Source organism: Schistocerca nitens, chromosome 4, assembly GCF_023898315.1.
Source record: "Schistocerca nitens isolate TAMUIC-IGC-003100 chromosome 4, iqSchNite1.1, whole genome shotgun sequence".
Lineage (NCBI taxonomy): Eukaryota > Metazoa > Arthropoda > Insecta > Orthoptera > Acrididae > Schistocerca > Schistocerca nitens.
Genome location: NC_064617.1, coordinates 288,576,404 through 288,603,319, shown reverse-complemented (window position 1 = coordinate 288,603,319; position 26,916 = coordinate 288,576,404). Strand labels below are relative to the sequence as shown.

The following is a 26,916-nucleotide window of genomic DNA, read 5'->3' as shown; positions in this document are numbered from 1 at the left end:
GTGTAGCAATCAGATCGTATTACTTCCCAGCTCGCTGCTGGCGTCTAGCAGTGTGTTTATTTACCTGATAAAGTTCATAGCATATTACCTCCTAATGGGACGAAAATAGGAAACTGGAATTAAAAAATGTGCTGTGCCAATGCAAGTTTTCCGCGATCTGGATTTCCCCGAGTAACAACACAGAAGGAAGACCAGTTCATGTGTGTACAGAGCAAACGTCAGAGGATTCGTACTGCACCTGAAATTTGCGAGGAAGTAAATAGTATGCGAAATTTTAAAATCTTTATCCCAACAGTGCAACGCCGTCTCTGTGGTCGAGGTTAAAAGGGATGCATATCTGCAAAAAATAACATTATTAAGCAAACAAAAGAAGGTGAAACGATTGCAGTGGGCACTTCATCCAAAAACCTGGAGCGAGCAGCAATGGTCCAAGGTGTTATTCAAGGACGAATCTATGTTTGAAGTATTTTGGTGCAAACGTCGAATGTTTGTTCGTCGACCTCGTGGAGAACCTACGAAGAGCCATTATGTGACGCCAACTGTGAAGAATGGTGGAGGGTCGGTCATTGTGTGAGGATGTTTTATGGGTGATAAAGTCCGTGATATAATGAGAATTAATGGAACACCAAAGAAGGAAAGATGTCACAGGGTACTTATAAGCAATGCAGTTCCGTCTGGCTAGAGACTTACTGGTCGTGAGTTTCTTATCCAGCAAGCCAACGATCCCAAACATGCTTCTAAATTGTGCAGAAGGTACGTGAACACAAAAGAGAAAAGTAGCGAACTGAAGAATATGATTTGATTAAGTCTTGCTGACTTCAGGCCCGTTGAAATTTTGTGGGGCGAACTTGACATGGTGATCAGAAAACGAAGGTGATCTAATGTTGAAGATCTATGGAATATTTTACAGCCGTGTTCGATTGCAATACGTACAAAAACACTGCAAAATCTTATCTTCATGATCCCAAGTATTTGTCCTCCAGATGTTCTGAAGACAAGGAGGGGGGGGGGGGGGGGGAATGTAAACCATATTATAGTGTAGTTAACGATAGAAAGAAAACATATCTTTTGTTGGTCTGTTTAGTTTGTAATGACATGTTTATGCATTAAAATAAAGTATACAACTTTTTTCATGGGTGACTGAAAAGTTTGACGGGTATGTGAAACTCCTGCAGACTTACTATACTAGGCCTAGGGCGTAGACATAGATGAATATTACCTATCGAGTTTACTATTCATCGATGACCAAACAATATTGGTTGCGGATGACAGTGATATAGAGTACACCGAGAAGAAAACCTTAGAGGCATACAATAGGCTAGACTAACAATAAATTCTTCTAAAACAAAATGTCTCTCTAAAGAAAATAAATAACATGACGTTATCATAGATGTAAAAGCTATTGAGTAGCCCCAAAAGTATAAATGTGTGGAAAATACAGTCTCAGAACCAGGAATCAAGCAATAAAACTGAGGAGAACACAAGCTAAACAAACAATCAAAAAGCTGAATTCCATCCTTCGTTCGGATAACATTAAGGAAAAGAGAAAAAATTTATATGAATCAATAACACACAGCGTTTGAACTCCGCCAGAGCCGGTCTAAAGCCCAGTTGTAAAAGTGGGAAGGGAAGGAGTAACATCTCTTTAAAAAACGTTGGCTCACTTGACCCGGGTAGTAGTATCTCGTACTTAGGCATTACCGACTATGTAGGCGGTAAGTGCAGGCAGGGTGCAATTGAAAATGAACTGGTCAGGCACCTAAAACATCAATTGTTTGATTGGGCCATTTTCCAGACGGATCTCCTTTTACGAGTTGACGAACTGGAAGACGAAATACTCGAGACAGTACAGAGAAATGCAACGACATCCTTAAACACCCTGAGGACGAACATGTCACAGACCTCACAACATATGCAACACCACAGGTAAAGACAAACAAAAACAATTGCACACTACCTGCACAACAAATAGAATATGATGTAACCTAATTGTGACTCTATATTACATCAGTTCGTTTTGTCTACGGGGGTAGAACACAGTCTCTATGAAAAACAAAATTGCAAGGTAGCTGAACAAAAAAGACGCATCCTGCACCGGTACAACACCAGAGACAACCACCCCAGAAAGGGACATATGATAGTCAGCTTTCATGAACAACAATCCCCAGTGCTGATCAAAGACATCAGTTCACTATCACGGGAAATGCTCATCGAAAACACGTCGAACTCCGCGGCGCCAGAAACTATAAAACAGGAAAAACATGCTACACTACAAAATTACTCGAAATAGGAGCAACAAAAGAACAGTCAAGAACACCAACCTGACACAACCGAGGATCCCAAGTGGCATACCGTTACTCAGATAAACTATGACAACTTAGAAGGTAACCTGCGACTTAGCAGACTGGAAAACAATAATATATTTCTAACAGTTCTTCGCTATGTAAGACGAACTACGCACGCAAACGAGGATAAAATCTGCTTCCCAACTACAGAACAAACTGACAGGATGACCGTAAGCGTTGAAAATCTCCCAGCGAACCCCAAAGAACTATGTAAGCTTTTAGAGGAGTCATGTTTGCGAAGCGGAGAAGCCCTAAACCTGGGGGAAGTGTATTAGTATATCGTGAGGGCACATGGCTGCCTGTTTCTGCATTTTAAAGAAACCACACCCAAGTGTCTTTCCTTCACTAGGTACCTCTTCTGAAGATAATACAAGTAAGCACAGAACTAGGTAGGCTCTTATGTGAAACAAAAGCAGACAAAGTCCGCGTTCAGGAACCCTTTCAGCGAAGCTGGAAGATTCCAGGGCATCACAATAGGATGAATACCAAATGCGAAAGCTAAGATAATAAGAGTTAATAAAGTCTCATAGCAACACAGATCACTCCGTTTTGCTCTGAAGTCATCGCCACAGCAGAAATAACAGACGGGCAAGATGTATGGCTCATGTCGTCTGTATACGCTCAATACTCGTATGATATGGAACATTTCTTAGACAAAATAAAGGCCATTGCACTATACTCAGAAAGAAAAAGGCTGCTCAGTCTAACCGGTATCAACGCAAAATCCCCACTGCGACTCTCAGATGGAACTGACGACAGAGGACAACTGGAGTTGACGTGATAAATGAGCGCAATCACTTCATACCGAATAGGGAGGGGCAGCCACCTAACTACCGCGGAGACGCCGGTGGCGTTACTGACATATATCTTTCTCTAGGGAACGCAAAATCTCTTCCACTAGTCAAAACATGGAGTTTATTAGATAGAGCCACACACAGCTGACGGCACAATGACCATAGCATGGAGAAGCAGAGCAGAATATCTCCTGAGAAAGCTCTTCCTAGATGACGACCCCACACAAGACGAGCGACACCACATGACCTAAGAGACAGGACGACCATACATCAATGACAGTGTAACCGTACCATTCTCACAAGAAGAAATCGCGACGACAATTAGCAGGCTTAAAAACCGAAAAGCACCCTGGCCAGACAACTTACTTTCAGAAACATTAAAACAAACAGTAACACAAATTAAACTTTTTGTTACGAACATGTTCAACGGGATATTACTAACAGGCAGAATTCCAAACCTCTGGAAAACTGCTAATGTACGAGTACTAAATACAACTCTTAGCTCTTCAGGAAACTAGATACACTGATGAGGACACTATAGAATCAGAGATATATAGGATTATTAAAGAAGAGAAAGGCTGATACCCAATGGGAAAAGGCATTCTACATCTAGGAAAGGAATTCGTGGAAGCAGAGCAGTACTAAATTCGGTCATAGATTGTTATTCTTCAAGTGAGTGGCTCTGAGTTCCTACACCGAACAAACTATCATGTTCCAATAATTGAGGAAAATAAAAGGAATATAGGAAAAATTGAAAACTTCTGGAATCACGGGACCACGAAATAGCAAAGGTTTAATTAAAGAATGTTAGAACTTTTACACAAAATAATCAATAAAATTGGGAAAAGTCTAATAGAACCATGCAGAGGCTTCAGTCTTAAATTAATGTTTGCAACATTTTAAGGAACTGCCATGGAAACAGAAAACTTCGAAGTCAACAAACGCAAACCTAGGAGAATTCCAGATGGCTCTACCTCTTAACAATCAAAAATAAACCATGAACATAAATGAACGTGTGCAAATATAGCAACAGATCAGTGTCTAATCACAATAAAAATGAAATTTATTCCACAAACAAGGATTCCAAAAGAGCATACGATTCATAAAATTGACACTGAAGTTCTGAAACCAAAGAAACTAAAATTTCAGCAACGGCTTATACAGACTGCAAAGATATTAAAACAAAATTAGTCAAAACAGTCTCTGAAATAGCACGACTCAAAAGACAGAGGCAGAGATCGTGGAATGAACAGTGTGAGAAAGCAGTACTGCTCATAAAACAGGCCAGGCAGAAATGGTATTCCACCAGAAAAAGTGAAGACTTGATTAGCTTTAAACAACAAAGACGCCAAACGTCAAAACCGATAAGGGCAGTCGAAAGGAAGTTTGAAAGGAACCGTCTATCACTAACTGAAGAAGACTTCCAAAGGAACAGTACCAGTAACTTCGACAAAAATGTGATGTGAGCACTTCTCGACATTCGGACTAAGCAAATCCCTTAGGTACTTAGCGAGTAATACCAAGATGGTCAAGAGGGAGACCATGACGCTTCTCAAAGAATGGCTTGCCAGACGATGTTGTTAAAAGGCTAGGACAGATAGCATTAGTTCCCCCAAGACTTTATAGACTGCCGAAGGTTCACAAGGATGGGGTTCCTTTACACCTCATTATCAGCAACATTGGTGCTCTGACATACTAATCCACTAAGAACCTAAAGGATTTGCTTTGTGGCGGTCCCCCATCTCTCGCGGGGGGGGCTCCCCTTCCCTCCCCTCCCCCCTCCCAGTGGCAGAAGTGTGGGGCGGAGGGGGAGGGATGGCGAAGGCTGGCGACGCGCCGTAGAGGGAACAATCAACGCCTGACCACCGAAAGGAGCAAGACCCCGCAGAGGCAGTGGACGGCGCAACATTAGGCCAACAAGAAAACAACTGACACGCCAACGCCGACGCCGTCCTGGAGGAAGCAGAAACGCGTTTCCTTGCAGAGATGATGGCTGCTTGCCTCCTCCTGAGAAAGGCATGCCTGAAGCGACGTCAAATGGAGCCAAAAGACGTGCAGACCAGTTTACCAATGGGTACCCCGACGGCGTTCCAAACGGAAGGCAACACGCAGAAACACTGTGGAATACAGATACAATCGCAAATGGATGTAAAGAATGGTGGTCAACCGTGGAACACAAGCAAAGGCAGCCAGGGAAGTCAAAGATCGACGAACTCAATGAGAGATGGTCGACCAAGTTATCATGACTGAGGAGATCATCGGCTTCTCCATTTGGCCTCTGACGCCAGACGATTACGAATGGCTGAAGCAGTCATTTGAACCAGACAAAGCGACAAGGAAAGTTAACCCTAACCTTGTCTCTCTGGAGCCCTACCGAAAGAGTGAAAAATGTCGACCGTGGCCATGCGGCCGGTGACACCCGCGGCAATTCAGGAAGGGAGAAGACTACCGACAATAAGAAGAAGACCAAGGATATCGGACAAGGATAAGGGACAAAAGTAGTGCACAACCAACTGTGGTAAACCACCAGCGGCTTTGGTCGGGTTTTGCAGGTTTTCCTTAGGCCGTAAGGTGAATACCAGAGCTGTCCCCAAATTTTCTGCAAGTAAATTCCCATATTACAAATACACAAATTTCTTTTTTTTTAACTTAACTTGTAGTGCGAAACCTTGCTTCTTGACAAAAATTCATGATTCTAACACAACAGGAAGTGTCCTGTAGGTTTTGATGAGTGAGTTTGCGAACATCAAACTATGTGACATAAATAACCGTGTATTTTGGCTATATTGACTACGAAGCTTACATTTATTACTCCATCAAGTAACTAACGACCTTAGTATATGACATAAATTTCAGCTTAATACGTCGACCCGTTCCTGAGAAGAACGATTCTGAACAGACAGACAGATCGACAAGTGATGCTATAAGGGTTCCGTTTTTATCGGTTGATGTACGGAACCTTAAAAAACACATTAGCAAATACAAAATGCACAATTGAAATTTTAGGTGAAACCTCCAAGGCTTTTGAGATCAGAATATGTGTAAGACAAGTAGACGGGTTTTCCCCGCTGCTGTTCAGCTGTGTACTAGAAGGGTAATCAGGGAATGGAGGAAAAGAACAGAAGAAGAAGGAATCAAGAAAATCACAGTTGGGAGGAAAAGGGATAATTATTTGCGAACGACCTTGCTATCTTTGATGAATAAACATAAGATGCAACAATACAGATAAATATCGTGCAACTGATAACTTCAAAAGCACACCTGTGTACTGTAAATCTTTTGTAAAAACGGGATATGTGACGTATGTGGAGGAGACATCAACGTACCTGGCAACTTGTTATGGAAGAATAAAAAAGGTTATAAAATTTAAACGTGAGCCGTAGTAAAGTTAGCTTTGAAGAGCGCGCCGCAGTGCGTAACGTGAACCAGTCGCCCTCCGCTTTGTGGCGGTGGCGCCGTTGTCGCAATTGAAGGCTTCGGTGTCTCCCTCTAGCGGGAAAGGGGAAAAGTGGGCTGTTCGCGTGGGTTTAAGAAGTGGCTGTATGGGCTCTCGTGGAGAATTGGCAGTCGGGGCATCAAGAAGCGATTTCTTTCCCGATGCTAGAGGGACAGTACGCAGACCGCGGCATCAGCGTAAGCGACGCGAGCAGCGGCTCCGTGGTTTTTTTTTGTCATAAGTCTACTGACTGGTTTGATGCGGGCCGCCACGAATTCCTTTCCTGTGCTAACCTCTTCATCTCAGAGTAGCACTTGCAACCTACGTCCTCAATTATTTGCTTGACGTATTCCAATCTCTGTCTACCTATACAGTTTTTGCCCTCTACAGCTCCCTCTAGTACCATGGAAGTCATTCCCTCATGTCTTAGCAGATGTCCTATCATCCTGTCCCTTCTCCTTATCAGTGTTTTCCACATATTCCTTTCCTCTCCGATTCTGCGTAGAACCTCCTCATTCCTTACCTTATCAGTCCACCTAATTTTCAACATTCGTCTATAGCATCACATCTCAAATGCTTCGATTCTCTTCTGTTCCGGTTTTCCCACAGTCCATGTTTCACTACCATACAATGCCGTACTCCAGACGTACATCCTCAGAAATTTCTTCCTCAAATTAAGGCCGGTATTTGATATTAATAGACTTCTCTTGACCAGAAATGCCTTTTTTGCCATAGCGAGTCTGCTTCTGATGTCCTCCTTGCTCCGTCCGTCATTGGTTATTTTACTGCCTAGGTAGCAGAATTCCTTAACTTCATTGACTTCGTGACCATCAATCCTGATGTTAAGTTTCTCGCTGTTCTCATTTCTACTACTTCTCATTACCTTCGTCTTTCTCCGATTTACTCTCAAACCATACTGTGTACTCATTAGACTGTTCATTCCGATTAGCAGATCATTTAATTCTTCTTCACTTTCACTCAGGATAGCAATGTCATCAGCGAATCGTCTCATTGGTATCCTTTCACCTTGTATTTTAATTCCACTCCTGAACCTTTCTTTTATTTCCATCATTGCTTCCTCGATGTACAGATTGAAGAGTAGGGGTGAAAGGCTACAGCCTTGTCTTACACCCTTCTTAATACGAGCACTTCGTTCTTGATCGTCCACTCTTATTATTCGCTCTTGGTTGTTGTACATATTGTATATGACCCGTCTCTCCCTATAGCTTACCCCTACTTTTTTCAGAATCTCGAACAGCTTGCACCATTTTATATTGTCGAACGCTTTTTCCAGGTCGACAAATCCTATGAAAGTGTCTTGATTTTTCTTTAGCCTTGCTTCCATCCGACTCCGTGGTATGGGGCGTTAACTGCTCGTCGCGAAAGGAATCTTGCTGAGCGTGGGTCCGCAAGAGGCCTGATCTGCAGTCCGGCCGTATGCTGTCGACCGGCGAGGAGGTTCTGAAAATCGGCGCGCCTACCTGCGTCCATTGAAACGGCTGGCAGCGGGCGGCTCGGCAGAGCATTTGGACGTGCTGCGTTGGTTCAGTCCTGGGAGTCGTAGCGCACCAGAAGTTGAGTATTGATTGTTAACAGATATTATGAAGTTTAATTGAATTCAATTTACTTATACTTGTTAGGGTTTCCCGCCATTCATTCTCGTCTGCCTACCCGCGGGAAGGTGATAATATTAGAAAGGGTGGTCCGTTTGTCTCCTTTTGAGGACGAAAGGAGGGGCAGTCAGAGTAAATCTATGGTTCGGATTGCTTCTTTCCCCTCCCAGCTTACCTACGGGTTATTCGACTGTTAGCCTCTGGCATGTCTGTGAAAGTCTAAGGCACCAATGGCTGTACTGTTTAAAATGCAAGTCTCTAAGACCTGATCCATTCTCTCGCCTACCACAACTAGTAATACTAGACTCACGTCTAAAAGGTACTCTAAGAAAGAGGAAAAATTCCTTTTTGCCTCGTGGTAAGAACTAGTCAATTTGCATAAAGAATTCCTGCTCATCTGGAACCTGTAACTTCCGTAAATTTGTGTTTATGTATATTTGGCTATAATCAAGCAAGGTTCTTAATGTACGCCGTAGTGGATTTTTTATATTGTTTCTAGCCAGTAAAAATTGTTGTATGTTTTTTTTCCAATTCAATACTTTTTAAGGCTTTTACTCGACGTGCTTATGTGTTTTATACAGGTAGTTGGTTATTAGTGTGTTTTCTTGCCATGAAAAAGTTTGCCATTTCATTACGGGTAGAAACTGTTGCCTTGAAAGGAGAATGTTGTAAAAGTTCGCAAGTCCTACCTTGCGAGCGTGTGTGTTTGCCGTAAGTTAACTGGTAGAAATTTGTAAAATTTGTTTTTTAAATATTGTGGAAATGTTAATGTTATTAACTGTGAGTGTCCCCCCTCACCCCCCGCCCCCACCGCCCCCTCCCCCCGCCCGCCCCTCGTGTGCATGACTCATGCGTTTTGGTTTTTCTATTTTGAGAACTTTTGTAAACAGGATTGTCTTTATTGTCTCTATATGTTGCAGACAAGTTAGATTCTATGCCATTTAATGAGCCTGAGTGAGGCTGTTGTGGGCGGCCGTAGCTACGGCTGTTGTGACCAAATGGGAGATTTGTCTGCCCAAAAGTGAAGTTATATATTCAAATTGTATTCATTTATTAATGGAGTGAAATTCACCTGTAATTTAGCTGATGTTGAAATATTATACAGCGTCGCGTTGTACACGTTAAATTGCTTGCTGTCCTTGCCTTTTACTGGCGTGAATTTTTTTTATAACAATTTAATAATTTAAAAGCGCTTTACTATAGTAAATTGTGACTTATTCGTTAAATGATTGTTGGTTTTTCTTAAAATATCGTAAAGTCTTGCACCAAATTTGAATAAAGAGTGTTACTGAAAATTGTGTGTAATTTCACCAGTTATTCCTTGGCACCCACTTCCACTTTACATTTTGTGTATCAATCGTGGTTAACAACCTTTGGTGAACCAGTAGTAATTTTACTGTTCAAAACGTCTGGGTGAAATAATACAACCAAATTCTTTGGTCGAAGAAGCTAACTTGGCAAAAACAAGGAAAACTGAGTTGGATTTTCAATTAACAAAATATCTGGTTAACAAGAAAACATTTCCATAAAATCAAAAATCCGGCACTACAACACTGTCATTATACCATTGTGCCTCTGGTTATATACAACCCAACAATTCGGCAAAATAGAAAAGAAAGAAATGAGAAAAATCAAGAAAATCTTGGGACCAAAAAATGACAATAGGAATTTCAGAAGTAACAAGAAAGCTTATGAAAAAGTAAAACAAATATTAGACACAGTGAGGAAGAGAAAATCTGTATTCTATGTATACCTAAAAAGGCAAGACTAAAACAGAATAAGAAAATAATTTTTAACTTCTTTGACGGAAACTCAGAAACATCAATGATCTGGATCAAAGACTGAAGGAAAGGAAAATAACGGAGGAAGAAATAGGAAAAAGACAGAAGTTCAGGGCAAAAGCAAAAAGCTTCAAGGGCTTCAAGAGAAAATAAAGAAAAATGTAGGCGCAACACGGGCAGAAGAAAGAAGTGAAAAACAAAGGGAAAGAATGAAAAGCTACTGTAAAGAGAGAAAAGAGAAAATAAAGAAGATATTCCATGTGGCCCTTGGCTGGCCGAACCAATAAAAAAAAAAAAACATATCATTTGTTAATATGGGGGTGAATGCTTCGAAATGATAAGACAGAAGACCTGAAACCGTGCAAATGGATTTTTTTGGAAGAAAGTGTGGAGCTTCAGGGCGAGAGAAGATCCCACATTCAGAAATCTGTTAACTACCCCCTACGTCACTGAAGAGATGGAGAAACGGCATTCAAGATGGTATGGGCACGTGGTGAGATTACGGAATGAACAATGGCCGAAAAAGTACTATAATGGCAACCTCCAAACAAGAAAAAACAGGAAGACCGTGTGTAGATTGGAAAAAATGAATTAGAGGACAATATGCCACGCAGAAATTTGGAAGAAGATTAGAGATCGAGAGGCTTGGATCTATATATATTTGATTACCCTACAATTCACAATTGAACGCGTGGCAGCATGTTCATCGAACCACCTTCAAAATATTTTCCTATCGTTCCACTCTCGTACAGCGAACGGGAAGTACGAACACTTAAATCTTTCCGTGTGAGCTCTGATTCCTCTTATGTTACTATGATGATGGTTTCTCCCTAGGTAAGTGGGCGCCAATAAAATATTTTCACACTCCTGAGGAGAAAGTTGGTGATTGAAATTTCATGAGAATATCCTGTCGCAATGGAAAAGGATTTTGTTTTCAGGACTGGTAACCTAATTCGGTTATCACATCCGTGGCAATCTCTCCCGTGTTTCACGACAGCACAAAACGCCATGCCGTGGCACCCTCTCCCCTATTTCTTGATAACACAAAACGAGAGCTGCCCCTCTTTGCACTTTTACGATGTCCTCCGTCAATCTTATCTGACGCAGATCCCACACACCACAGCAATACTCCAGAACATGGTGGACACACGTAATGTAAGCAGTCTCTTTAGCAGACCTTTAGCAGACCTGTTGCATTTTTTAAGTGCTCTGCTATAAAGCGCAGTCTTTGCTTTGTTCTGCCCACAACATTATCCATGTGATCGTTCAAATTTCAGTTATTCGTAATTGTTATTCTTAAGTATTTCGTTGAACTGAGAGCTTTTAGATTTGTGTTGTTTATCGTGTAACCTAAATTTAGTGGATTCCTTTTAGAACTCATGTGGATGACTTCACACTTTTCAGTATTTAGAGTCAATTGTTACTATTCGCAGCATACTGGTGTCTTGTCAGCATCATTTTGCAATTGGTTTTGATCATCTATGAGTTTCAAAGACGATAAATGACAGCATCATCTGCAAACAATCTAAGACGGCTATCCAGTTTGTCTCCTATATTGTTTAAGTAGATCAGGAACAACAGAGGGCTGTAACACGTCCTTGGGGAACGCCAGATGTTACTTCTGTTTTATCGATGGCTTCCGTCAATTACGACGAACTGTGACCTGCCTGTCGTGCAACTGAGACGATACTCCATAGACACACAATTTGATTAGAAGTCGCTTGTGAAGAACGGCGACAAAAGCCTTCCGGAAATCTAGAAATATGGAATCAATTTGACATCCCCTGTCGATAGCACTCATTACTTCGCCAGAATAAAGAGCTAGTTGTGCTTCATAAGAACGGTATTTTCCGAATTTGTGTTGGCTGACTTATCTTAGAAGAAAGATTAAGGAAAGGCAAACCTACGTTTCTAGCATTTCTAGACTTAGAGAAAGCTTTTGACAATGTTGACTGGGATACTCTCTTTCAAATTCTGAAGGTGGCAGGGGTGAAATACAGGGAGCGAAGGGCTATTTACAATTTGTACAGAACCCAGTTGGCAGTTATAAGAGTCGAAGGGTATTAAAGGGAAGCAGTGGTTGGGAAGGGAGTGAGACAGGGTATTAGATCTGCATATTTAGCAAGCAGTAAAGGAAACAAAAGAAAAGTTCGGAGTAGGTATTAAAATCCATGGAGAAGAAATAAAAACTTTGAGGTTCGCCGATGACGTTGTAATCCTGTCAGAGACAGCAAAGGACTTGGAAGAGCAGTTGAACGGAATGGACAGTGTCTTGAAAGTAGAGTATAAGATGAACATCAACAAAAGCAAAACGAGGATAATGGAATGTAGTCGAATTAAGTCGGTGATGCTGAGGGAATTAGATTAGGAAATGAGACACTTAAAGTAGTAAAGGAGTTTTGCTATTTGGGGAGCAAAATAACTGATGATGGTCGAAGTAGAGAGGATATAAAATGTAGACTGGCAATGGCAAGCAAAGCGTTTCTGAAGAAGAGAAATTTGTTAACATCGAGTATATATTTAACTGTCAGGAAGTCGTTTCTGAAAGTATTTGTATGGAGTGTAGCCATGTATGGAAGTGAATCATGGACGATAAATAGTTTGGCCAAGAAGAGAATAGAAGCTTTTAAAATGTGGTGCTACAGAAGAATGCTGAAGATTAGATGGGTAGATCACATAACTAATAAGGAGGTTTTGAATAGAATTGGGGAGAAGAGGAGTTTGTGGCACAACTTGACTAGAAGAAGGGATCGGTTGGTAGGAGATGTTCTGAGACATCAATGGATCACCAATTTAGTGTTGGAGGGCAGCGTGGAGGTTAAAAATCGTAGAGGGAGACCAAGAGATGAATACACTAAACAGATTCAGAAGGATGTAGGTTGCAGTAAGTATTGGGAAATGAAGAAGCTTTCACAGGATAGAGTAGCATGGAGAGCTGCATCAAACCAGTCTCAGGACTGAAGACAACAACAACAACAACAACAACAACATGACTTTAGCCGGCCGAAGTGGCGGTGCGGTTCTAGGCGCTGCAGTCTGGAACCGCGAGACCGCTACGGTCGCGGGTTCGAATCCTGCCTCGGGCATGGTTGTGTGTGATGTCCTTAGGTTAGTTAGGTTTAACTAGTTCTAAGTTCTAGGGGACTAATGACCTCAGAAGTTGAGTCCCATAGTGCTCAGAGCCATTTGAACCATTTTGAACATGACTTTATAAGACGATAAATGACAGCATCATCTGAAAACAATCTAAGACGGCTGACCAGTTTGTCTCCTACATCGCTTAGGGAGATCAGGAACAACAGAGGGCTATAACACGTCCTTGAGGAACACCAGATATTACTTCTGTTTTATCGATGGCTTCCGTCAGTTACTACGAACTGTGACCTTTCTGACAGGAAATCACGAAGCCAGTCGTGCAACTGAGACGATACTCCACAGACACAGAATTTAATTAGAATTCCGCTTGTGAAGAAAGGTGTCAAAAGCGTTCTGGAAATCTAGAAATATGGAATCAATTTGACATCCCCTGTCGATAGCACTCATTACTTCGCCAGAATAAAGAGCTAGTTGTGCTTCATAAGAAAGGTATTTTCCGAATTTGTGTTGGCTGACTTATCTTAGAAGAAAGATTAAGGAAAGGCAAACCTACGTTTCTAGCATTTGTAGCCTTATTGGAAAGCTTTTGACAATGTTGACTGGAATACTCTCTTTCAAATTCTAAAGGTGGCAGGGATAAAATACATGGAGCGAAAGGCTATGTACAATTTGTATAGAAACCAGATGGCAGTTATAAGAGTTGAGGGACATGGGAGGGAAGCAGTGGTTGGGAAGGGAGTGAGACAGGGTTGTAGCCTCTCCCCGATGTTACTCAATATGTATATTGAGCAAGCAGTAAAGGAAACAAAAGAAAAAATCGGAGTAGGTATTAAAATCCATAGAGAAGAAATAAAAACTTTGAGGTTCGCCGATGACATTGTAGTTCTGTCAGAGACAGCAAAGGACTTGGAAGAGCAGTTGAACGGAATGGACAGTGTCTTGAAAGGAGGGTATAAGATGAACATCAACAAAAGCAAAACGAGGATAATGGAATGTAGTCGAATTAAGTCAGGTGATGCTGAGGGAATTAGATTAGGAAATGAGACACTTAAAGTAGTAAAGGAGTTTTGCTATTTGGGGAGCAAAATAACTGATGATGGTCGAAGTAGAGAGGATATAAAATGTAGACTGGCAATGGCAGGGAAAGCGTTTCTGAAGAAGAGAAATTTGTTAACATCGAGTATAGATTTAAACGTCAGGAAGTCGTTTCTGAAAGTATTTATATGGAGTGTAGCCATGTATGGAAGTAAAACGTGGAGGATAAATAGTTTAGACAAGAAGAGAATAGAAGCTTTCGAAATGTGGTGCTACAGAAGAATGCTGAAGAATAGATGAGTAGATCACATAACTAATGAGGAGGTATTGAATAGAATTGGGGAGAAGAGGAGCTTGTGGCACAACTTGACTAGAAGAAGGGGTCGGTTGGTAGAACATGTTCTGAGACACCGAGGGATCACCAATTTAGTATTGGAGGGCAGCGTGGAGGGTAAAAATCGTAGAGGGAGACCAAGAGATGAATACACTAAACAGATTCAGAAGGATGTAGGCTGCAGTAGGTACTGGGAGATGAAGAAGCTTGCACGGGATAGAGTAGCATGGAGAGCTGCATCAAACCGGTCTCAGGACTGAAGACCACAACAACATGTGTCAATACATTGAATGGAATACAATCTGGATCGGAGACCATGCCTTTATTAAACGAGTTAAGCTGCTTCGCTACACCGAGGATATCTATCTGTAACTTGCTCGTGTTTGCAGTTGTTCTTGATACGAATTCTGGGTACGAGGTTGCGAGAAACTGCCCAAAGAGCTTAAACGGCACGCAGCGAGAAAGGACTTACCATACTTCCAATACGTCGGAACTGCGAGGTAGGATCGTCGATGGCTCCGCACTCGATGCCGAAGGCGCACATGCCGATAACGTCAGTGGTGAAGGAGGCGAGCAGATCCCTGAGGGCCAAGTCGCGGCTGTGGCGGCCCTGGAAGGCCGCGTGAACGCTCTGCTGCAGCCGGTCACAGCACAACTTCACCAGACAGAAGTCGCGCCGGCAGCTGCTGTCTGAGAAGGCGGAGGACATGTACAGCCGCATCTCCCTCCAGAGGGCGCCGCCCAGGCAGAACAGATGCTTCGCCAACGGCTCCATCTTGATGCTCAGAGGGTTGATCCTGCAACACATGCACCAAGTAAAACTTCTCCTAGGTTTTTTGAGTGGTTTTTAGCTAATCTTTGTATTCAAGTAAAGTCGATGTGTCATATTTCATATCTGTATACTCGACATTTTTTTTCAGACAGAGGTTTACAATAGTAGATATTATAACATCCACGATATATATATATATATATATATATATATATATATATATATATATATATATATATATATATATATGTTACGAGTGGAATATGAACGTGTGGAAAATTACGTAACTCAATAATATTCATTCAATTATGTAATTATTTCTTAAAAATCTGATAATTATGTAAAACAGAGACAATATTTTTCTCACATTCTTTGTTAATCTATGTCATTCTTTTCTTTTGTTTTGTACCCTTTTGTCGTCTTCTTCTGATGTACGTCGCCGACGCAAGACGCGAATCGATTTGAGGTCTGTTGAATGAAAAACATTTAATGTAAAATTATTGTACTTTTATGTTCATTTGCTGGTAAAAAACAAATAGAACCAAATGCGTTAAAACCATTTAAGATTAATTATTGAAAAATCACTTTCTCTTTTAATTATAATTTTGTATTAATTGTTTTATCATAACTGCAAGAAACGCAGCCATTGTTAGTTGCGATTATATAGCAACTTCGTCTGTGCTTCTAGTTGAAAATAGCATGGGTTTGTGTTAAACTAATTTACAAAACAATTTAATAATTTTTTTATTCGTGGCATCAATTTAAATGATTAATTATTTATTGAGCAAATGAAAATCTTAATTAAAAAAGAAATCCTCTATTTTTTGTTGGCCGCCATCTCAACTTTTATCGCAGCGGCAAATTTAAATTACTTGAAACTGCAAACAATATTCCGATGTGTAAGAAATAATGTGCACCGGTGGTACTGAACTCTATTTATGAAAGAAAAAATTTATCGAATCAGACTGCATTTTCTAAGAACAGTGCTGATGGTATTTATTGTTGAACAAGATTTCGTTGCTGATGTATGAGGCCAAAATTAACTACGCACGAATCACGGAGAAAAATATTTCTGGTAGCATACGTCAGTGTTGTGTGCGGGTGGTATTCTGTGGTTCCTTTTCATGATCAATTTGCTAAGAATAATTAAATCCATCGAAGACAAATATTATAAAAGCTCTGATGTACGATCTGTAATTTTAGTGATATGAACACAACTTACAGTCAACATTATAACACTACGTCAGGTGGAATTCTTGTGCAATTTGAACAAAATAATTATGCGGGAGAAGTTGTAGTATGAATAATGCATTATACATGTGTATAATATTGTCAGTATCATTTACAAAATCAAATCAATGCAACTGCTAAAAAACAGAGTGAATTCAAACCGCAGAATACCATAGAGTATCATATCATCCATATTCATTGCGTTTGTCCATGTTGATGACACGCAAAAACCGCCACAATATGCTACACCACAGAGGTTCTAAGTACGAGTAATGTGATCTTTGGTTGCTAGTAGCATTGTCGTTGCTGTAGTATTCTACACCTATGAGCCAAAACATTAAGACCACCTGCTTAATAGCTTGTTTGTTCGTTTTTGCAACAAAGTACATCCCTGATTTTGCGTATCAGAAATCCGACAGTTTGTTGGTAGGTTTGTGGAGGTATATGGCATTTGACGTTTACACACAGGTCATGCAATTCGCATGAATAATGGGCTGCTGATTTGCATACGCGGTGATGCCTCCCGATAGCGACCCAGACGGGTTCCATAGGATTTACATCGGACGAATTTGTTAGCCGAGACATCAACGTGAGTTCACTTTAATCTTCCTCAAACCATCGTATCACGGTTCTGGCTCCAAGGCATAGACAATTATACTTTAAATGCGAACATTTTAGGTTAGGCTTTACCATGACTGTTATTGACATTAAATGAAACAACAAGTTTACTGTTACCAGTCACCGTTTTATTTATTTCCACGACGCGTTTCAAAGGTTTAAACCTCCATCATCGGGTTGATTTATATTAGTTAGTATGACATTTGTGGCCGGCCGGAGTGGCCGTGCGGTTCTAGGCGCTACAGTCTGGAACCGAGCGACCGCTACGGTCGCAGGTTCGAATCCTGCCTCGGGCATGGATGTGTGTGATGTCCTTAGGTTAGTTAGGTTTAATTAGTTCTAAGTTCTAGGCGACTGATGACCTCAGAAGTTAAGTCGCATAGTGCTCAGAGCCATTTTTGTGACATTTGTGTGTGTGTTGTTTGGAGGAACTTGTGGCACTGCCTCCAGTGATCACGGGTTCCTTTCATTGTCGTAACACATTACATGTATACTGTCACATTTGTAAACATGTGTTACGACAGTGAAAGGAACCTGTGACCACTGGAGGCAGTGCCACAAGTACCTCCAAACAATCGTAACACAACACACACACAAATGTCATACTAACTAATATAAATCCACCCGATGATGGAGGTTTAAACCTTTGAAACGCGTCGTGGAAATAAATAAAACGGTGACTGGTAACAGTAAACTTGTTGTTTCATTTAATGACAATTATAGTGCTGAAAGATGACATCACTGTCGGGGAAGACATCAAGCATGAAGACGGTTTACAGCTGGCGGTGTGTCTTCGATTTCTACCAAAGTTCCCATGCAAGCGCAGGAGAATGTCTCCCATAGCATAACAAGGCCCCTATTACACGATGCGCGTAAACCATGCACCTATGCACCAGCGCCCCAAGCGTGCATATCTATGACTACCGGCTGGTTCACGTAGATCTATTACCCCATCTACGCGTGATGTACCGGCGCGCATGCGCACTAAACGGTAACTACGCTAGAAACGGAAATAGGACTCTCTGATCTCTCGTAAAGTTGTTCGTTCTGTCGCGCGAAACACAAGGGGGAGCGTTTGACGTATTAGAACGTCATTCGTTCAAATTTTTTATGTTAGTTCAAGGTTCCTATTTAATAAGAAATTGTTTTTTATCATTATTTATTAAGTAATTGTTGTTCTTTTACAGACTCAACAGCTAGTTTTATATTACGACACTTGATTACACAGGTATATGTAAATTTGTGTGAAGACAGCTTTTGGATTTTTAATGCGGTTTTTCGCGTCATCTCCAGCTCCACCATTTTCCGTCACTATACTACCCAGATAGAGGAATGAGTTGACAGTCTCCGCCTGCTACTCCCCTATTAACACTGCCAACTGAATTTACTCTCATTTCCTTTGTTTTGCCTATATTTATGTTGAGGCCAGCAGTCTCTGCTTCTCCTTTCAGCAAGTTTAATTTAGCTTGCGTATCAGTCAGCCCTTGAGCTAATAAAACATCGTCTGCAAAATCCAAATCCTCCAGAAGTTCATTGACCCCCCATTGGATTCCTCGTCTCCTGCCTGCTGTGACTCTTCCCATAACTGATTCTAGAACAAGTAGATTAAGTGTTGGCGGTAAAATGCAAACCTCGGAAGACGGGACTGTCCACAGTAAACTCAACAAGATGATGTAGAGGAAAGCACATCACTTGGTCACTTATGTGTATCCTGGTTCATGTTCATGTTAACGTGAGTGAGTGGACCCACATCATGGTGCGAAAAAACCCTGGACATCACAGAACCAGTTCCAGCTGGAACTAGACCCTTCGCAATTTGCGAGTTAACCTTTTCATTGGTAAGTCGATGCTGTCGATGTCTTTAGTCATTCGGAAAACACACAATCGCGATGCGTCAGACGACATTAGATGGCTTCAGTCCGCTACCGTCCAACTTCCGTGTTATTGACCCATTGAAGACCTGCATATATATGCGCAGCTATGAGCAATAAACTTTTGTGGGATACTGTCCTTTGCATGCAGTTCTCTTCGCAGCGTTCGCTCGGATACTGATTGAGGTGAACCTGCATTCACTGACAGCAGCAATTCTTGTCGTGCTCAAAACCGATGCCCACTGTCAAGGCATCCGGTTTTTGTCGGATATTATCTTTTTACGACCACTATTCTCCAGTTATGTTACATGGCTGCGAGTGGTACAGTATTCCTTATAAACATGATGGACGGTCAGCGCTGACGCAGAGAAAATCGGGCGAATTCATTCACAGTGCGATTATGGACATGGACGACCTATCTTACTACACTGACTCCATGTAACCAAATGGCAAATACACACATCTTCATTAAAACGGTGGTGGGTGACAAAAACGCCTAACACCACTTCTACACCATCCAATCGTTTCAAAGACACCAGTGCGTTCTTTCAAGATGGCGACTACTATTTTTCACGTCGAGCTTATTACCTAGCTGCAAAAAAACTGATGTGATCTAGCCTTCGCAACCGTGTGATGCTGACTAGCCGTGGTGACATACTTTGACTTGTTACTGAATGAGCTATGCGGGAGCATGTGATCAGCATTCTGCTCTGCCTGCAGTTGCCAGATTTTCAAACCTTAGGACCACTACCTCCTATTCAAGTAGCTCCTTAATCGGCTTCAAGAACTGAGAGCAGACCCAATATTACGCCAAAGGGAACAAAAATCCTCGATAATATCGAATATAAACCTTATAAACCTGGTCGCCACCATGACGTTCAGATACACTGACCACTCAGATAAGAAGGCGAAGATCTATTACGTATCACGGTCTGATGTTCCTTGCAAGGTGTACTAATTATTTTTAATTTTTGATTTGAGCATATCTGCTCTAAACTTCGAATATTGTCTTCTCGCAATGTAACTTTACGACTTCAAAATTTTTTGTGCAATTAGGCCCCGTCACAACTTAAAAACAAACTGCACACGTGCATTATCAACTCAAACCATAAAACGCAAAACATCACAAGCCGGTGTACCCACCGTTCCCGAGGTACAGTTGCAAAACTGAAAGCCGCAACTCTCACCTACCAACGATAATACACACAGCAAAAAGGAAGATAGACGATGACTGTGGATATTGTATCACAGACACAGTCCCTTTGACTGTTCAGAGATGTCACGAAAGCCGCCCAAAGATGTAAACAACCATGCATGAGCAGCGCCTATTAGACGGAGGGGTCCGACAGCCGATCGGTTTCAGTCATTCCACCAGGAAGGATGTACACGGCTCGTGCCTAGACGGTCAATACCGCGGTTCGATCGTGTCCGCATTGCTACTTTGTGCCAGGAAGGGCTCTCAACAAGGGGAGTGCCCAAGCGTCTAGGAGTGAACCAAAGCGATGTTGTTCGGACATGGTGGAGATACAGAGAGACAGGAACTGTCGATGACATGCCTCGCTCAGGCCGCCCAAGGGCTGCTACTGCATTGGATGACCGCTACCTACGGATTATGGCTCGGAGGAACACTGAGAGCAACGCCACCATGTCGAATAATGCTTTTCGTGCAGCCACAGGGCGTCATGTTACAACTCAAACTATGCGCAACAGGCTGCATGATGAGCAACTCCACTCCCGACGTCCATGGCGAGGTGCATTTTTGCAACCACGACACCATTCATCGCGTTAAAGATGGGCCCAACAACATGCCGAATGGACCGCTCAGGTTTGGCATCACGTTCTCTTCACCGATGAGTGTCGCATATGCCTTCAACCAGACAATCGTCGGAGACGTGTTTGGAGGTAACCCGGTCAAGCTGAACCCCTTAGACACACTATCCAGAGAGTCCAGCAGGATGGAGGCTCCCTGATGTTTTGAGATGGCATTATGTGGGACCGACATACGCCGCTTGTGGTAATGGAAGGCGCCGTAACGGCTGTACGATGCGTGATTGCCATCCTCCGATCGATAGTGCAACCATATCAGCAGCATATTGGCGAGGCATTCGTCTTCATTGACGACAGTTCGTGCCCCCATCGTGTACATCTTGTGAATGACTTCCTTCAGGATAACGACATCGCATAATAGAGTGGCCAGCATGTTCTCCAAACATGAACCCTATCGAACATGCCTGGGATTGATTGAAAAGGGCTGTATATGGACGACGTAACCCACCAACCACTCTGAGGGACCTACGCCGAATCGCCGTTGAGGAGTGGAACAATCTGGACCAACAGTCCCGTGATGAACTTGTGGATAGTATGCCACGACGAATACAGGCATTCATCAATGCAAGAGGACGTGCTACTGGGTATTAGAGGTACCAGTGTGTACAGCAGTCCGGAACACTACCTCTGAAGGTCTCGCTGTATGGTAGTACAACATGCAACGTGTGGTTTTCATGAGCAATGAAACGGACGAAAATGATAGGTTGATCTCTATTCCAATGTTCTGTACAGGTTCCGGAACTCTCGGAAGCAAGGTGTTGCAAAACTTTTTTTGACATGTATATTTACTCATAGCCTAATGCTCAGCACCAACAATACTACTGTCTGTCACACAATCTTTGAGAAATGCCTGCCTTGCCCTAGCCCATTCCAACTTGAAACTACATCAACGCTGCAATCTGAGCGGAAATAAAAATGCATGTGTGCAGCTTATTTTGAAGCTGTGACGAGCCCTAATGGCATAAAAATTTTTTAAGATAGGTTATAACTCAGGACGTTGTAATCCTTACATGTCTGTCGGTACAGGGTGGATTGTTTTATCTGCTTTCCTTGTTTCTACCACTGTCCCGAAACATGTTGTGGGAATAATCACACGATTGACAACTGGACTGACTTGCACTGGATAGGTCATTCATTAACTCGTGTTGAACTAAAAGGCTATGGCACTTGTGTAATACCTGATCGTCCATTGCTAAAGATTCAGTAATTGCTAAAAAGTTTCCGCTGTTGATTTTCCAATTTCCACCCTATGTCCTCTGGTCCAACTGAACCGATCTTTGACTGGAAACGGCCGTGTGCGGCTACTTGGAGACCATTTGCAACCATTTATGATGAAACTTTTATGGATGTCACCTGCCCACAATTGTTAACGATTGATTCGAAGATGAATTTGTACACTTCGAGCAGGTGATTTGGCCACCCAGATCGCCCGACATGACTCCCATCGAACATTTATGGGACGTAATCAGAAATTTGTTTGTGCACAAAATCCTGCAGCGGCAACACTTTCGCAATTGTGGACGCCTATAGAGGCAGTAGGGCTCAGTATTTCTGCAGGAACTTGTTGAGTCCATGCCATGTTTAGTTGCTTCACTTATCCAGGATAAACGAGGTCCGAACCGATATTAGGAGGTATCCCATGACATTTCTCACCTTGACATTTCTCACCTCAGTGTATTGGATACTACTGTTAATTTCACATTCACAATACGCTCAACGATCTCTTCCCGTATGTTTTCACTTCTGTTTAGTTCTGATCCACATCGGCGTCAACTGTATTTTTCTTAAGCACAAACTGAAAACGACGTTTGCGTGCAGATATGCATAGCTAGTTTCGTGGTCAATTTTTTTTTGCTTGGTCACCGCCAATTACAAACCAAAAAAATGGTTCAAATGGCTCTGAGCACTATGGGACTTAACTTCTGAGGTCATCAGTCCCCTAGAACTTAGAACTACTTAAACCTAACTAACCTAAGGACATCACAAACATCCATGCCCGAGGCAAGATTCGAACCTGCGATCGTAGCGGTCGTGCGGTTCCAGACTGTAGCACCTAGAACCACTCGGCCACTCCTGCCGGAAATTACAAACCCTTCTCCTTAAAGCTGGCGATTTCTGTCCTCCAAAGAGCCAACAAGGTTTACAGTGACAAAGTCATTTTTAGATGAATAATACAACCATTCTCTCCAAATTCTTTGTCCTGTCAATGTGAACTTTTAATTATGTGCAGTGAAGAAGGACCTATTTGCCTGCTTAGCATATCTGGGGAATTGACCCATTGACTCATAAGGATTTTGTCAAAAAAAAAACTTTTTCGTCTCATCATCTGCATCTAACCGATAGTCTGCACAATCATTTGAATAGTCTGTAATATAAATAGGCCTAATTATATATACAGAGCTATTTTGTTACAATCTTGTTTTCCGCTCTCACAATTGCTATTTATCACTTTTCAATATAGAAGGGCACTCACTTGTGACACTGCAAACTTCGGTAGCCGTTGAGCTAGTTCTACCGCTATGAAGAGAAAAAAATTACCTGTTTTTCTAATTCTTGCTTCTTTGTTTTTTGTGCACCACTTAGATCTTTGTACTTCAAAAGATTTCATTTTTCTGTGAAAGTGTGCAGATAAATACAGAAAAATGTTACGACTTAAACTTTTCATGACAAGTTTGAAAAATATCACATCACTTAACAAAACACCTACCACTAACTTACCGCGAAGAGAACTTGTGTAGAACTGAGTTGGTGGTTTCGTTACCACACCATAACATCTTACTGGATAACTGACATTGTAGTCGATTAAAGATGTGACAAATGTGGTGGGACTAATGTGTTTGGAAAAAACGGGATAAGTGCGATTGGAATTCGAGCTCTAAGGCTTCCCTATAAACTTACTTATTTAGACAGGGTGTTCGGAAACTCCCTTCACAAACTTCTAGAACTTGTAGAGGGGGGTGAGTACATAATATTCTGAGCAGGAACCCATGTCCGGAAACATGCCATTTCCGTTCTACGACGGTTTCAGTTCAGATGTGTAACACGTCCACGTCTGCTGAGGGAAAGAGAAAAGTCTCCGTGTTGCTTGTACTGGTATGTAATAAGGTTCACAGGATGACGTGTACAATATCTGTAGGAATGTCGGTGGTCGCCACATCTAGCTGTTATTCTAACGAATTAATACTGTTCTGTAAGTACAGTACGCTGGGTTCTTTTTCGTTCTGGAATAATATAAAGACGTAATGTTCAAGTGTTAATACAAACGGAAGTACTTCAGTGATAAATAAATGTATCGTTACGTTTCCTTTCGAATTGTTGCCAAATAATTGTACTGCATCATGCCTATTTCAGTTCTTCAAGCGGAAGTGGATGAGCTAAACACCTGAACTAAAACCGTCGTAGAACGAAAACGGTACGTTTCCGGACATGGCTGTATCTTTCCATTACATTGACTTAGAGCCTTGAATTTTCCACACCGCCAACAGACCGTTGACTTTAGTATTTGGCATAAATTTCGACTTGATACCTCTACCCATTTCTGAGAAAAAATGGTCTCAACAGACGAATGGACAAACAAACGTACAACAAAGTGGACTTACAATATTCCGTTTCTACCGATTGAAGTATGGAACCCTAAAAATGCGCAAAATACTGGGCATTTCAAAATGAATATTAGGGTTTTAAGACATTGTAGCATTTACTACAATCAAATACAATTATAAATAATACATCACATGAAAGAACATCACAAACAGTTTTGTTTGTATATTGTACCTGCCTCCATGTGCATACACTGTTCCCTGCGTATTCCGTTAGAAAGCGCTAGTAGCAAAAATGGCGACTAGTGAGCGGAAAGCTTTTTGTGTTTCACAGTTTGTAAGGACTGAATCTGTTGTTACAGTACAAAGTGCATTTCGTATTAAGTTCCATTGTAATACTCCAAGTAATAAAATTACCTGTAGATGGCATCGTCAGTTTGAAGACAATGGCTGCCTTTGCAAAGGAAGGATTATGGGACGACCAAGAGTAACAGAAGATCGTGTTGAATGAGTGAGAGATTCTTTCATGCACAGCCCCAAGAAATCAGTTCTGAAGACTAGTCATGAATTAGTAATTCCAGTGATACTGTGCAGACACTTTTAAAGAAATGCTTACAACTATGTCCTTACCGTTTGCAGTTGTTACAAGGTCTAAGGCCTACAGACTACATTTTACACGCCGACTTTGCAAGCAAAATGTTTGCAGCGTGACGATGAAGAATTTCTGTATTGATCGTCTTCAACGATGATCAACATTTCACCTAAGTGGAAATCTGAACACACATAATGTGTACATCCGGGGAACAGCAAATCCCCACAAGACAGTACACATACAACAAGACTCACCTAAATTGAAGGCTTTCTGTGGAATTTCCCGGCGGGAAGTTTGTGGGCCTTCCTTTTCAGTGAAGCAACGGTAACTGGGATTTTTTATCTTCATTTCCTCAACTGGAAGAAACTGAACCACATAACTTTATTTCAGAAGCATAATAGTGCAGCATAACTCAGCATACCATTGGTTAAACAACGTTTTACACAACCGCTGGACTGGCTGTAAAGGGTCAGATGACAGACCTTTTTTCGCATGGCTTCGAGACTCGCCCTATCACACGCCATGCGATTTTTACCTTTGGGGTTTCATAAAGAATCATGCTACCAGACGATCTACACAACTTAATAAACAGAACTGAAGCGCTTATTGCAGTAATTTCTCCAGACATAGTTATCAAGGTTTGGGAAGAACTGACCTGTCGACTTTACGAGTGATGAACACGTGATGAATTCTGCTTATGTTGAACATTTGTTGTATTATTTATAATTGCAAGTCAAATGTAATAAATTCTACAAAGTCTTAAAACTTCTATTTTCATTTTGAAACATGCAGTACTATCTCTAATACACTATTCATCAAGAAATAATAATTTTCTGCCAAAATGTAATATTTTGTTACTCTTTTTTAAATGTTGTCATTGTGTTGTAGTAAATAATATGCAATGCTCTTTTATGACGATAGCGAGGAACATGCTGCAAACCAAATGCTATGGGAGACGGCAAGGACAAGAAATGCTTACAAACAGCTACAGCTGTGCTAAACTCAAATCAATGTTGACCGATTCTAAAAAAACTTCCTGAGCAGATCAAAGGTGCAGCCTGTTATTTGACTTGACCATTTATCTTATACTAGTTTCTGTATTGATGTTATGATATATTTTAATTTTTATATTCATTTTTAGACTTAAGAATAACAACAATAACGTTTAATTCGCTCTTCTGAGGTTCCCAAAAGTAATGGGCCCGTTCACAATGCAAGCCCTGCACAACCCAACGTTATGGCTCTGAGCACTATGGGACTTAACATCTATGGTCATCAGTCCTCTAGAACTTAGAACTACTTAAACCTAACTATCCTAAGGACATCACACAACAACCAGTCATCACGAGGCAGAGAAAATCCCTGACCCCGCCGGGAATGGAACCCGGGCGCGCCTAAAGTTATGTGCCTGAAATAAAATACATCAAACAATAAAGAATTTAAGGCTTGAGGTGGAGACCAGATATACATTGAGGTTTTAAAGACTGGAGGAGCACAACTGTAATTGAAATTACAGTCTTCAATACAAACAATCTGGAAGACAGAAACTGTACCCGCGAACTGGAAAACCACATTTATAAGAAGAATGATCACATTGTGTGCGATGACTAATCCGCCAATCCTAATGACGTGCCTGTTAAACAGACTGCAGCTAGTTACTGAACAACTAATTGCTGACTACCAGTGTGGTTTCTGCAGAAATAGATCCACATTATATCATTGGGTGGGGGAATTCCATGTACATGTTCACATATTGTGTCTACATTTCAAAAAGGCATACAACAGCATACAATGATGGACACTCTTAAATATAATGAGAGAATTTTAAACACTATCAAAGCTAGTCAGATCAGTTAAAATGTGTATGGAAGAAACTTTATGTCATATAAAGACAGCTGTAGAATAAACCAAAATTTTGAAGTGTTCACAGGACTGAGAAAAGGCGACGCCATTTCACCTATTTCATTTAACCTCTTCCTAGAGAAGATCGATAGAGAATTTACTAAAACTAATCCACAAAGGATCCAAATGCA

The 26,916-nt window shown here is 41.4% G+C and overlaps 1 protein-coding gene across 2 annotated transcripts in view; it reads right to left on the bottom strand.

Moving 5' to 3' along the window:
* LOC126252908 (probable cytochrome P450 6a13) overlaps positions 1-26,916 on the bottom strand; it is a 111,122-nt gene that overhangs the window by 57,377 nt on the left and 26,829 nt on the right. For both annotated transcript variants that reach the window (XM_049953887.1, XM_049953888.1), the window contains exon 2: positions 14,907-15,231. In XM_049953887.1, coding sequence (XP_049809844.1) covers positions 14,907-15,231 — 325 coding nt within the window. The remainder of the gene's footprint in view (positions 1-14,906; positions 15,232-26,916) is intronic.